Source organism: Haemaphysalis longicornis, unplaced genomic scaffold (genome assembly GCF_048455015.1).
Source record: "Haemaphysalis longicornis isolate Haplotype H1 unplaced genomic scaffold, Haemaphysalis longicornis Haplotype H1 scaffold_2, whole genome shotgun sequence".
NCBI classification, from domain to species: Eukaryota; Metazoa; Arthropoda; class Arachnida; order Ixodida; family Ixodidae; genus Haemaphysalis; species Haemaphysalis longicornis.
Window position 1 is genome coordinate 148,599,491 of NW_027526295.1, and position 13,925 is coordinate 148,613,415.

General features: G+C 48.7%; 1 protein-coding gene across 1 annotated transcript in view; it reads left to right on the top strand.

Annotated features, from left to right (window-relative positions):
* LOC144167435 (phospholipid-transporting ATPase ABCA3-like) overlaps positions 1-13,925 on the top strand; it is a 66,251-nt gene that overhangs the window by 24,180 nt on the left and 28,146 nt on the right. Inside the window, exons 7-11 of the mRNA XM_077696698.1 lie at positions 6,413-6,609; positions 6,700-6,991; positions 8,570-8,723; positions 9,806-9,931; positions 12,462-12,719. Of these exons, the coding sequence (XP_077552824.1) occupies positions 6,413-6,609; positions 6,700-6,991; positions 8,570-8,723; positions 9,806-9,931; positions 12,462-12,719 (1,027 nt within the window). The remainder of the gene's footprint in view (positions 1-6,412; positions 6,610-6,699; positions 6,992-8,569; positions 8,724-9,805; positions 9,932-12,461; positions 12,720-13,925) is intronic.

Sequence of the window (13,925 nt, forward strand, 5' to 3'; positions counted from 1 at the left end):
GGTGACGCCAAGAGCCCCAGCCTCTAAGGCGCTTCGCCCCTAGAATTTACACCTAACGTTTCGCCTGCTATCTTTCATGTCTTACCATTTAAGTTAACTTTAACTTTCCCTCGTGCTAAGTTGACGATCCCAATTACCTAAAACGAATCCCAATGCCCTATTCTGTATGTGTTCGAGCGTATCGACCATCTCTTTGGTGTACAGATCCCAGCAAACACATGCGTACCCCAACATTGAGTGCACATGAGAGGAATACGGTTGTTTTTCTTGCCATCATCAGTTTTTTTGCCCGTAAAAAAACTGAACCAAAGTGACTGATTGAGTGATTTTTTTCAAGTTAGGGGGAGGCTCACTGAAATTTGTCTCAGAAAACCCAACACACGTGCAGCCTTAACTTTTGTGTCGTGAACGTACCTAGTTCACCTCAAACGACTCGTTAAACAAACTGCTAGTTATTTATATTCCCTCGCCGTTTTTAAAGAAGCGTCATTAACGCTATACTTGTTCAATTGGTATGAACGTTTTCTTGTAAAGGTGACATTAACGCACTTTTTAACATTCAACGACATTTACGAATCGGCACACCATGACGCTATGAGATTCAAATCGTGCTGCAGGTATTCGGAATCACGTTCATTCTCTATAGTACTGTAAACTACAGTCATCCGTAAACAACGAAGATTTGAGGCCAATAGTGATATCACTTATACATAACAGCAACAACAGAGAGCCCACAACTGAGCCCTGTGGAATTCATAAGGTCAAGGGAACATATCCAAAAGAAAAGCGTTGAGAACGACCGACTGCCGTCTTAGAGGGAGATACTGGCTTATCCAGTTTATCCATGCAATAATAGATTCATTCAGTTTATAGCCAGGCAATGGAACAACGTCGAATGCTTTTTTGTAGTCTACGAAAATACAGTCAACTACTTTACGCTTATCTATTGCTGGAGCTAAATTATGCGCGACCTCAACAACCTGCATTGATAAATAAAAAACCTGACCAAATACGTTTTGGCTAGGCTGCTGGTATGTTTAACCAAATGTGTCATATCTCAAGTGAAGCTGAGCTCAGATTCAAACACCGAAAGTAATTTCAAATCCACGCTTCGTCATTGACACGGCTCTGTTGTTATATCAGATAACATTTGTTTTTAAATAGGCAGTCATAAAATCAGACGAAGAAACAGTGCAGGGCACTGTGTTGAGCCTACAAATGCACGAGCTCAGCCTCTGGTATATTTAGTACGAACAGCATATTGCCCCATTGTTTTTTGCACCATTATTTATATTGCCGGAAACTTGCGCTTTTTCGCGCCCTTGCCTTTCTTTGGGGGTGATTCCTTGACATGGCGCCGATTGAGCTCCTTCGTGGTGACCGCTTAGTCGACGCCCTTGTAGGCCAGTTATTGTTGGTGAACCACGGCCATCTCGGGTCGGACATTCCTGCCCGGTCGATGTCTCCAATGCTCTCCATTTCTCGAGGGGGCGCATAGCCTCGCGCTGATGCGACGACGAGGCCGGCGGGCGAGGCGCGGTAGCGCTATGACTGGCGAGGCTTACCTCACCCGTTCGTGTGGCACAGACTTCTTGCGGCAATAAATGACATTCCCATGGCCTCAAAGGTTAACTCGTAATGTCCATTGGGTCTTTGCCCCTTTTCGGTTCAACTAATACCCCTGATTACTACTTGACAAACGAAGTCCGTTAATTTAAGGCGTATAAACACCGAGCGGATGAAAAACACGTCTACGTCGTTCAGCTCCCTAAAAAACCCGTCGTGCGCCGGCCGGTCCGCTTCTAAACAGCAGTTGCGTAAATGTTCTCGGCACCCAGAGGCGTTCCGTTGTTCGGCTGTACACACCGCTTGCGGAAAAAAGGACGGATAAGCAGAGACCTTACGTCGGCTGGTCTCCTCCAGAACACCGGTTGCCAAATATTCTGCGGCCGTTAGCTTGCAGTAATTCGGATGAAGGCCGCTAACCGAAAGAAAAACGTACATTCTGGGACCGTACGTCGGCCGGTCTCCCTTATAACAGGGATGCCCGAAGAAAACGAATATTCTGCCGCCGGACGCGCGGTTCACCGCTGAAAGAGCGAATGCACGGCAGCCGCACTCCGGCCGGTCTCCTTCTGAAGACCAACTGCCACAAGAATACGAATATTCTGTGGCCGGTCGCTTGCCATGCTTCGGGTGAACAGCGCTTCCCGAAAGAAAAACGGATGCCCTAAAGCCGTACGTCGGCCGTTCTTTTTCTGAACATCGACCGCCGAAAGTAAACTATATATTGTTACGAAAAGACGATGAAGAGGATAATGCAGCGTTGTTTGTGATCCCAGCCTACGACGACGAAGAAGATATCTGGGTGCGCGCTGCCTGCGTGGGCTCAGGCTTTGCCCCCATGTAAATAAGCTGTAAATACATCGTTCCACTGTCTCATCGTTCATGTCGTCTGTACTGCCGCCACGTAACATTTTGGTGGAGTGTGCGGGTCGTCTCATCGCCACCCTGGTCATCGATTCGCAACGTCTCGGCGCAAGAGCAGTCGTCGAGGGAAAGCGGGCCGCGCCGGTCAGCCCCAGCCCTTACGCGACCTGAACTCGACCACGTCCCCCGCCCCGTGTCCCCAGCCCGTGACCAGCCCATCCAGACCTGCCGTGACCAGACGAGACGAGGCGTGGCCAACACAAGATGCCGTGTCCCCAGCCCAGTAGTCCGACGTGGTTCCGGCTACCTCAGACGTTTCATCGGTGCCTTGAGGAGATCGTGTCGCGGGACCAGGCATCACCAACGACGTCATCATCCCATGTGGCGGCAAGGACTTCAGTGTACATTGCCATCTCATCTTTCGTCCTCGCCACATAACCTACTACTGCGGCGTCGACCGGGGCGGTCGCTTTCAACCGGGGGGCCATGTTACGAAAAGACGATGGCAAGGATAATGCAGCGTGGTTTGTGATCCCAGCCTACGACGACGAAGAAGATCTCTAGGTGCGCGCTGCCTGCGCGGGCTCAGGCTTTGCCGCCATGTAAATAAGCTGTAAATACATCGTTCCACTGTCTCATCGTTACTGCCGCCATGTAACAATATATGACATCCGGGTACCTGCCGTTGTGTCTGAACACAGGCGGCCGGAGAAATACCGAAGTGCTGGTGGCCGAATATCGACTGTTCAACGCACTATCAGTGGCTGCAAGTACCTGGATGCTGGCCGGACGTGCCAGAAGGCGGCCGTAGACGGACCGGTCATGGGACACTAACTTTCTGTGCTGCCTGGAACTGCGCACGCAACAACCGCTGTGCCTTTGTTTGAAGGACCCGTTGGTTCGCAACGGCTTTACCACCCACGATATTTGCACCTGCTCTGGTGACGTGACTCCGCCAACGTACGCGCTCTCCGAACCTTTTACATGAGTTTACGTCATTCTCGGCAAAGTTTGAGTTTCCTTTTACGATCGATCGACAGCTCATACGGTATTAGCGCAAAGCGTTCGTCACCAAAGTGCGCTGAGACGTCTTTGAACACACCCTACGCGGTTGTCACCTAGGGTCGTCGGATAGTAAGTCTACTAGGTGAGCTCATTGGGGTGTAGGCCAATATGGCCATAAGTACTCACCTGACCCATCCAATGTCTGTGATATTGCTTAAATAAATATATGTAGGGAGGAGTTCCTATAAATTTTAAACATCCGATACTAATCGTTACACGCAAGAAAGCTGGTAACATTTCGCATACTTACGATGTAAGAGGGACTGTAAAATCACGTATATCCAATGCTATTCAGAGACATCAAAATGCGCAAATTGTACGAGAGAGAGAGAAAGAGAGAAATGACTTTATTGGTAGAGGCAGCGTGTAATAAAAATAATTCAATGCCCTTCTACTCTGTGAAGAACGATGACCAGCGAAGCTGGACGCAGTCAAGGATAGCAGGAACCAGACCACGTTTACTTGTAATTTGTGGTTAAGCACCCTTCCTAGCTAATTAGCTGAGTGAAATGTGGAAGGACAACAGTTTTGCTCCGGTGGACAAACATGAGGCTGTCTGTTTCCTTCCCGCGTCGTTGGCGTCGTACTGCCGTGGACGTCCGGTCGCATCAGGCAGTGCGACCTGACGTCCACGCTGAAATTCTCCCAGCACACCCGCCGCGGTGGCTCAGTGGCTAAGGCGTTATACGCTGCTGAGCACGAGGTCGCGGGTTGGATTCCCGGCCGCGGCGGCTGCTTTTTTGATGGAGGTGAAAAGCAAAAACGCCCGTGTGTACGAGATTTCGGCGCACGTTAAAATCCCCAGGTGGTCAAAATAATCCGTAGCCATCCACTACGGTGCACCTTATCGCCTGCGTTGCGTCCGCGCGTTAAACTCTTCAGTCAATCAATCAATCAATCAATCAATCAATCAATCAATCAATCAATCAATCAATCAATCAATCAATCAATCGATCGATCGATCGATCGATCGATCGATCGATTCAATCAATCAATCAATCAATCAATCAATCAATCAATCAATCAATCAATCAATCAATCAATCAATCAATCAATCGATCGATCGATCGATCGATCGATCGATCGATCGATCGATCGAATGAATGAATGAATGAATGAATGAATGAATGAATGAATGAATGAATGAAATTCCCCCAGGACAACGACGTGTCATCGGAGTGTGCGTGCTTGAATACCGAATGCGCATGAGGCCCCCCCCCCCCCCCCTCCTCCTGACCGCCCTTCCCCACGCCCCCCCCATAAACGGGTCACCGTCGAAGTGCGCATGCTGAGACGTCAGACCCCGGCCGAAACGTCGCTGCACAAGACCTTCAAGATATGACCAAGCATCACCTCCTGTAGGCCATGGACTAAGATATGACACGTGGCCTACCCATTTATAAGTAACGAGCTGCCGGCGTTAGCTACAGTTACGTTGACGCTAATCTTACCGCACCGCCGCAGCTCCGCCCGCTGTTATCGGTTCATCTGGGCTTCACGCCGTAGCTGGCTGCGCGTGCGCTTTGCTGCGAGACTTCATCGCTCCCTTCCTTTACTTAGCTCTCCTCTCCCACATGGTTTTATCGCGCTCGCGCACGGGGTTGCATAGGATGGGTTTGATTGATTGAGGGGTTCAACGTGACCACGCTAGACAGGCGATGAGGCGCGTGGTAGTAGAGGGCTCTGGATTAATTTTGACCAGGTGGGGATGTTTAACGTGCGCCGAAATCTCGAGCACACGGGAGTTTTCGCTTTACGCTTCCATCAGAAAGGCGGCCACCGCGGCCGGGAATCAAACCCGCGTCCTGGAGTTCAGTAGCACAGCACCCTAGCCACTGAGGCATTTCTGCATACGATTGCAGCCCCTGCCAGGTTCACATCTCCCGTATAACCCACCAGGACGCCAGATGAGGCCCCACCAGATGGGCGGTACCATACCGGGAACGTTACTTGCAACACAAACAGCATTCACTCTATCCTACAAGAAGCCCCACCCCCCCTGGCGCAGTATTGCGCGGAACCTCCTAGGGCTAGAGTTTCTTCATCCCGCACTGAACATAAATTTCATGATGGTGATAATGACGATAACGGTGATGACGAGGATGGTGGGGTGGTGGTGGTGGAACCACATGACATGTTGAAACCAAATAAAATTTCACCTGCATTTCTACAAATCTGTTTTTTGCTGAAGGAGCCACCTAATCGTTTCGCCAATGCCTTGTTTTGGAGAAAAAAGAAACTGGTATTCATTGCAAAACTGTCGTTTATGAGAACTTAACAACTCCGTAAAAGTGTGAGACGGTTATTTTCACGAGCACCTAAGTTTATACTTTTCCAGCTTGTCATCCTAGTTGGGGTGCTTTAGAACTTTCTATTTCAAATGCAGCCCGGCAGAAGAGCCGAAGAAAGAATTTGTTGTGGTGCGGCGCAGTTTGCGCTCCACTCTCAGTGAAGTCGTCAAAGGGTTCGCAGGGAAGGCTGGTTACAGCTACCAGCCCAGATCAGGCTCCTCGCCGTGTCCGGCCTCGCTCCTTCATTGAACACAGACCGATTACATGTTTCGTTCATAACAACGAGCTATGTGTAACATAAAGATTATCTATCAACCCGTTCCTGATAGGTGTCCCTAATAACTGAGAACGATAATTTGGGACCATTATAACATGCTTCCGGCAGCTAGACCACCATCTTATGTTAGAAGCCGAATTACTTCTGTAACGTAAAATATACGTCACTCCTTAAATCTTAAGGCGTGTTAGTGTTTTCTCAACAGCAAATACGAGATGACCCGTTGCGGATGAGCTTGAACACAACACAAGGAACGTTAGCGTATACACCATGAGGGATATTGGGGGATTGAGGGTTTTGCTTGAAACTTCGCAGCGTACTTCCTGCCTTTTTTGTAAATTATTTCCAGGCATTCGTACAGGCCGACACGGAGGAGCGCTTTTTCAACGAGCAGCTGATGCCCTTGCTGAAAACTCAAAACGTCGAATTCGAGACGCTTGACACCAGCGTCGACATAACCAGGACACTACTCAAGACATCCAAGGAGACGCTGGCGAAGTATGTCTTCGACGAACACTTTGGTCTGCAGATGACAGCGAAGAAGGGGTAAGAGTCCCACTTACAGCGTTAGCAATCTTCGATCTCCATGCTCCTAGACAGCCGCCAAAATCACTGCCGTGCGATGTTCCTTCCCAGGACCGTGCTCTGGTACAACGGTGAGATCCAGCACACGGCCCTCCTGGTCACCACCCTCTACAACAACGCTCGCCTACGAAACGTGACTGGAAAGGAACGCGCGGAGTTCGCTTTCGAGGTCACGAGACATGGAATCGGAGACTTGGTGCCTAAAAATGCTGCCGAGTACGCCGAGGAGAATACGTACCGGGAGCTGCTGCCCAAGGTCCTCCGGTCCATCTTTTTTCCCCTGTGCTCCAGCCTCATGTGCAGCAACTTCGTTCTCTTCCCCATCGCCGAGAGGGCGCTGCAGGTGAGCACCTCTCGGGGAGAGCCCGGCTTAGTTCGGGCATTCGGAACTGGACCACAGTGCCATACGGCACAAGGGGGCTGTGATGGGGAGCAAAACGCATCGTTTTTTACTTGCAGCTGAGCCAATTCGATCAAGAACTGTTGAATTTATGAAGCTAGAACAAACATTGTAATTAATTGGAGTCGCAGTTTGAGTTGCGATTTTAGAAACGAAGGGTATTTGAAGCAAGAAGTGCTGCAAACCAGCATTAAAACTTAATGGGAATAATCTAAAGGAGGAAAATCAGTGCTTTGTTCTGCGCAATAATTCGTCAAAGAAAACCTTGTCCGAATGAAGTGCTTGCAATGGACGCCAAACAGTAATTTTGATTGCAGTCTTATAAATCGGCAAGGCATACAGAGGGTCGCCCTAGCACATAAGAGCTTCCCCTACAGCCTCTTTTTTTTTTATTCAGATACCCGTAAGGCCCCGAAGGGCATTACATAGGGGGGGGGGGGGGAACAAAGTGTGGGATACATTTCAATTCAAGAGCAGTCAAGAGCGGGGATGTAACAGGAAAAGGTAGAAAAGCAAAAAAAAACAGTAAATGGAAAATAAATACAAAGCAAGCGCACATGATACATGGTTCATGGCTCTGATAATTTTAGTAATCTTACTAAATCTTATTTCTTACGTTTTGTAATCTTACTTCGGGACCTCCTCCTGGTATAAAGATTGCATGTTCTTTTTTGTGTGAATAATAAAACACCATCGAATCGAGTCAAATCGAACACACCATAAAACGAAAGCGCAAGTTCAACTGATTTGTGTAGAATGCTGGGCCGTACTTCATATTCCTGCGTGATGGGTCTCCCGCGAGTATTTTACTACAGCAATAAAAAGAATGCGCGCGCAAGTCGTGCGCGTTCACGGCATGTAAATATTGTGTAGCGGCGCTCCTGTGGTTATGAGAGACATAAATACCGTGAGTGCCATTCATAACACTTTAGTGTCGCAAAAACATCCTGCTGGGATATGTTAAATCTGCTCCTCGAGCGGTACTGTAGTAAGACACTGGGTTATGTACACTTCTGGACAGCGAGGATTCGGCACTTCTATTAATGCAGGCTGCGCGAAAAACAACCAAAACAAGATCCATAAAGAAGCCGCGCATTATTATAATTGAACCGATGTCTCTGAGGCATCACAGAACAGTGCATCTCTGGGGCTTTCCACATCCAGACGGGCCTCCAGAACACCTCCCTGCACGTCTTTGAGCTTTCGTATCTGGAGCTGTCATTTAGCCATACGGAAAAATATCCTGTAGCTTCCCACCTCGAAATGACCGGGTCAAGGAGGTTTTCCAGGCTGCCTGCACAATACATGCGGAAACTGAGTGGTGGGCATGATCACGTTATTTTTGGCCTTCATTATTTTTTAAATGCTGAAGGATGCGAGCAAACAAACGCAAGCCATTGTACTGGCGCTTGAACCAACTCCGAACCATGCCTTCATATCAGCATACAATGCGAAGGCAGTTGTGAACTTATTGGGACCCGTATACACGGAATGACATGGCGGTGCTGCCTGCGATTGCAGGTGAAGCACCTGCACATGGTCATGGGCATGAGCCCACTGCTGTACTGGCTCACGAACTACGCTTTCGACTTCCTGTTCTACATGGGCACGGCGCTGCTGGTTCTGCCACCCATTGCGTTCTTTCAGTCCAAATACTTGACTGGTCACGACATCCGTGAGTAACATTTCGCAAATGACGTTGCTTGTAACGACCGTCAGAGCAGTTAAGGGAACGCACTATTATTACGTGTGAAATCACTGTTCACTGCTCAAGAAACTACCGTCACTTCCATTCCGTCCAAGAACGGCTTGTTCTGTCTTGAAGCGGCCCGCAGCGTGTCATACGGGGACTCCGAGTGCATTCGTGCTGATTGCGTTCAAAATTGCGTGTCTCGCCGCTATATCACCTGCAGAAAATTAACCAATCATTACATATCAATACATCATTCAATTATTTCTGATAATTGTACATGTGCGTTACCGACAGTCGGCTTGCTTGGCTACAGTGCATGGGGCTCCCAGCGCAGACAACAGAAAAATGCACTTGCGTTTGTGGATGCGCGTTGAATAAGTCTTTAACCCTTTGAAAAGCCTCTGCTACATAGAGAAGAGAAAGGCGAAGGTGATTGATATATGTCAAGCTGTCCGATTACCCTGCAGACGGTCTCTGTAATAATAGACAATGCCATCGCTTAGTGCTGATGCTCCACTAAGAGGAGGCGCTTTTAGCTGCGATGAAGACAAGTGCGTTGCGCCCGCATGGAATGCAGTGTTGTTACACCGTCCATCATGCATCCCAGAGTGCGCGTATCGAGGCAGCCAAGACAGTGAAGGTTTAAGATTCTCGCGGAAGTACAATGATCATCGTCCTGAACCAAAGCAATGTTCCTTTCCGCAGCACTACAAAGGGCTCGATAGAGGATAGAAAAGCGCGCTCTTCCAGAGTGCGATACTTCCGCTAAAACTGATAGCGATTAACAATCTTTGCCAGTTCGGAAAACTTCAACTTAGCTGTGAGAAACCTGTTGCGTGATGCTTCAAGCGAATTTAAACAGATGCACGAGTGGCGTCGCGGGTGCGAGTTTCACTAGCTGGAACACGGAAGCACAACAGACAGTTCACCACTGAAGGAAATGAGCCATGTGCTATAGAGAGTTGCTTGATCGCGCTAAAATCGCGCTAAATAACCTAACGGCATGAATAGTGCACTACAAGCCCGCTATTCTTCTCATTCTCCGAGGCGCTCTTGTTTCGCAGAGCTGATATTCTCGCTCAACTGCCTCCATGGCTACGCTGCCCTGCCCATCATCTATCTGTGTTCCTTCATGTTCACGAGACCGGAGGCCGGCTTCACGACTCTGGCCATCGGGACGTTTTTGATATGTGAGTAGTACTCCCATGCCCGGTTGCGCTGATCATGTATCGAGTAGAGCTGCCGATTGGTACTGCAAAACATACGATGTCGGCAAGCCCACGTGCCCTGCATGCGCGCACGGCCGTGTTTAAAATTTGCGTACATCATGTCTACTGCACTCGGAACAATACTTATTTAAAGCTAACTCAGTTCAACTACTCTATCATTATCTTCGTCAAGGTGCTCGTAACCCCAGCCACTCCGTTTTTCTCGATGCGCACTGACTTTGCAGTTCCCGCTCATCATCACCGTAGATTTTCCTTGTATTGCTCCACCAAAAACATATAACCCCTTCTTGGATCGCTGCACCTGTCGTCGAAAGACGGTAATCTTTAGCGCATCTGCCGATTAACTATCTCTCGTCTCCCACTCTCGCACACCGCACGCTATACTGCTCCCATCCAGCTATTCACATGATGATACCATACAGGTTTGTTCAACACAACTTAATTTGCAGCGTTCGCACTGCTCGTTCCCAATCTGATCAAACAGCGCTCGTCTTTTTATCCTTTGTTTTTTTTCTGCTTGAATCTGCAGGAACCTAACTCATTTGCTTGCTTTTATCACGCGTTTATGAACATTGCTTTTAACGCGCACTTTTTCCCCTTGGTATTGTAAAAAATCATGCACACTCGACGACGATGGTTGAACACTAAGCTTTCTCGAGATGGATCTTTGTTTGGCAATCCCACACTGCGAGAATGTGCTACTCTGGAGGTAGCACGACTTTCTACAATACCCCCAGAAACCCTCGGGTGCATAGTCCTAACGCTTGGGTTTGGGGTGTACGACGCGAATCGGTACTTGTTGCTTGGCGTCCAGTGTGAGCAAATGTTTGAGTGGGTGCTGGTTTAAGGTGTCAAGCACCAATATGTGACGAAAGGCCTAACGTCATTAATCTCAAAGTTGGATATTAGGCCTAACGTATTGTGGCTAACAGCCTGAAGGCGCGCAGAGCTATGCCATTCTGCTCGTGACGGATTATTTGTTGTCGTCCGAGTTTTCCAGACCGCTTCGATCATGTCGAAATCGAGTTGCAGGCTTCATGTTTTTGCTTTCGCTCGATATAACTCGGCTGAGCCGTGTTAGAGCCTGGGACATCTTTTTATAGTTTTAAGTCAAGAATGAGAGTATGGTTGGTTTTTTCGCCGTCAAATGCGAATGAATCTCGAAAAAAAAAAAAACTCCCTGGCCATCTCCACTACCGTGAAACCTTGGAAGGGGCGAAGCATGCAGTGTGCAAGTGTATTCAAAGATTGTAAGTCTCTCTTCACACGGCGCGCGCTGATTGGGCTCCGGAGAAGCGCCGGTGGCGGAGCCATCACGTGCCTGCTAAGGCAGTGGTGCCCTCTGTTGCGTTGAACCGGACGTTAGCAATTTGCATGCCCAATCTGCCCAGTTCGGGGTAGTGAGAGGCCACCGAGAGCGCAATGCAATGCGCGCACCTCACCCTGGGGGCTCGATCTCGGCGATCGAGGCCCCGGCACCAAGTACGGATGTGTTTCCTTGCTTCGACCGACAACCCAAACCGATCAGGCCGAGCCTCGAGAGCCTCTGGGTACCTGAGTGTAAAATTATAACACGTCTACAGACAGCTTATCTTGGGCTTCACGATCGCTGAAAAGGACAGGGAGCGCTCCACAAATCTTTAAATCATGTTAGTTTATTTCGAATTAGTTTTATCAATTATAGCCGTGTCTTTTATACGCGTTTCCATCTAGCGCGAGGCGTGGAAAACGAGTGTCCCGGTGTTTTAGTAGAGTCTCTACATCAGACGACGACAACAGGAGACGCCGACAGCTCGAGCCCCTAAGTGGCTTGGCCCCTAAATGAATATGTCTGAAGTGATGAATGCTGCCTACGGAAATTCGACTGGCAGTGTAGCGGTGTTAACGAACAGCAGAGCCAGGGAACAACAAACGAATATTCAGCATCACCCTGTCGAGCAGGCATTAGAGTAAACGGTAGACCGTGTACTGAAACACTCAAAAAAAGCTTCGCATGTGCAGGGATTGTAAATTTTACAGCCAGATAGCGCAGCATGCATCGAAGTCTGTGAGTTCCGTTGTTCATATTGCTTTGTCTCCCTCTTGTATACTAACACTTTAGCTAGCATATTCCTGATATTTCTTTATTGCGCTGAATAATAAGGACGATTGTGAGCAATTTTGACACTTTTAATCGTTTGAAGCGTTTTTTTTTTTCAAATTTCCTTCGTATTTAAGGATTCTTTCAACTGTTACTTGACCGGGCGGTTGAAATCAGCAGATAGGCAGACAGCCCGACACCCCAAAAGATTCTGGTTAAGTAGCTCAAGAAAACCTATTGTCTTTAAAAAACCTGTAGCGTAAACTTCTATACCAGAGCCTCTTGGTCGAATGTTTTTTTTGCTTGGCAATATACGGGCACATTAATCTCTTAAGATAGGGCTCGCGGTTCACAAGCCATCCGTCGGCCTCTAGGTCACCGGCCGATTTATTTGTCCGTAATCTCCGACAGCTGCGGCGGGCTGCCTCGGATCCGTGTTCATGGAGCACTACGCCGACGATATCCAGAGCGAGTGGTGGGCGCCGGCGATCTTCATACTGCTCCATATTTCGCGGCTGCTGCCTTCCAACTCGTACTCTCGAGGCATGACCAGGATCCTGCAACTGGCCAGGGAGGCCGAGATCTGCCGCCGGGACATCCTCCATCTGGAGAGCCGATGCAACACCAAGGTCGCCCAGTACATGAAGTCGCTGAGGCAGTGCTGCCAGCGTAAGTAAAGACGTGTGGCAGCGCGCGTCAACCTATCGCTGCCGCGTCTCCCAATAGTCGACCACCGCCAACAGTTGTGATAAATGATCTCCGTTGGCTGTGAGACTGCGCATCACCTTGCAGGGGGTCCGGTGATATCTGGACGGTCTATTTCAGCCATGCACGACTGTCATGCAAGGGACTGGCCAAGAAGCTGAGAGGAATCGAACAGCGAAGCTGTATAGCAAATCGTAATTTTTCGTGTCCGTAGATAAAAACACTAAGAAATTGCCGAACGCGAGAACGTTCGGCAATTTCTTATGTAATACCCCTACTCAGGGCATTTGAGGTAAAAAAAAAAAAAACGAATTGAAAGTAGTTCAAAGAGAGAAAAGAGGGGCAGAGTGAGAAAAAAAAAGAACGTGAGCGCAGACATCGCAGCGACGGCCCACGCTCGTGTGTGCGTGCATCGCGGTGACCGCCCAGAGTCAACGGCGCACGTTCGTCAAGCCAAGCATGCCCATTCAGGGTGATTGGCTAAGATTGCGGCGACCACCAGGAAGTTAAAAAAAAAAAAAACGAGATGAAGAGCGTTCGTGTGTGCGTGCCTCGCGGAGACCGCTCAGCGTCCTCGGAGCACGTTTGTCAAGCAAAGCACACCGACTTAGGGAGATCGGCAGAGATGGGCAAGAAAAAAAAAAAAAACAAAACTCCATTCGCCGTTATCGTGGCAACACTTGCTCGGAACGAGAAAGACTCTAGCGTTTGCCGTTAAAGGTGATGTCCAAATATCATTCCTTCAAAAAAAAGTGCCCACTTATATCAACAATGGAGTAAAGGTCGTTGAAGCAGCAAAGACGCAAATCGGCGGGAATCGGGAACTTAAACATTCGTGATGGTCGTGAAGGTTGCGTATAGCTTCACTACCTTCAAGTCTTACGCGTTAATGTGAGCTTCCTTCATTTTGAATATTTGGTTTATTATCAAGGAGTATAGCGGTAAAGTGGGACCCCAAAGCTTACAGGTGGGCTTGCGCGGCGTCGCCCTACAGCAGCGGCCATCACTACTGTCAAAAGTAGTCGTTCGTAGCGATGGCTGAATAGAGAAAAAAAAAAAAAACGAATAGAGAAAAAGGAGAAAAAACAAAAACGGTAACAGCGCACAAATACACACTTAAGCAACATTCTAATGCTAGAATGGCGGCACGCAAATGTCTCCGTGTAGTTG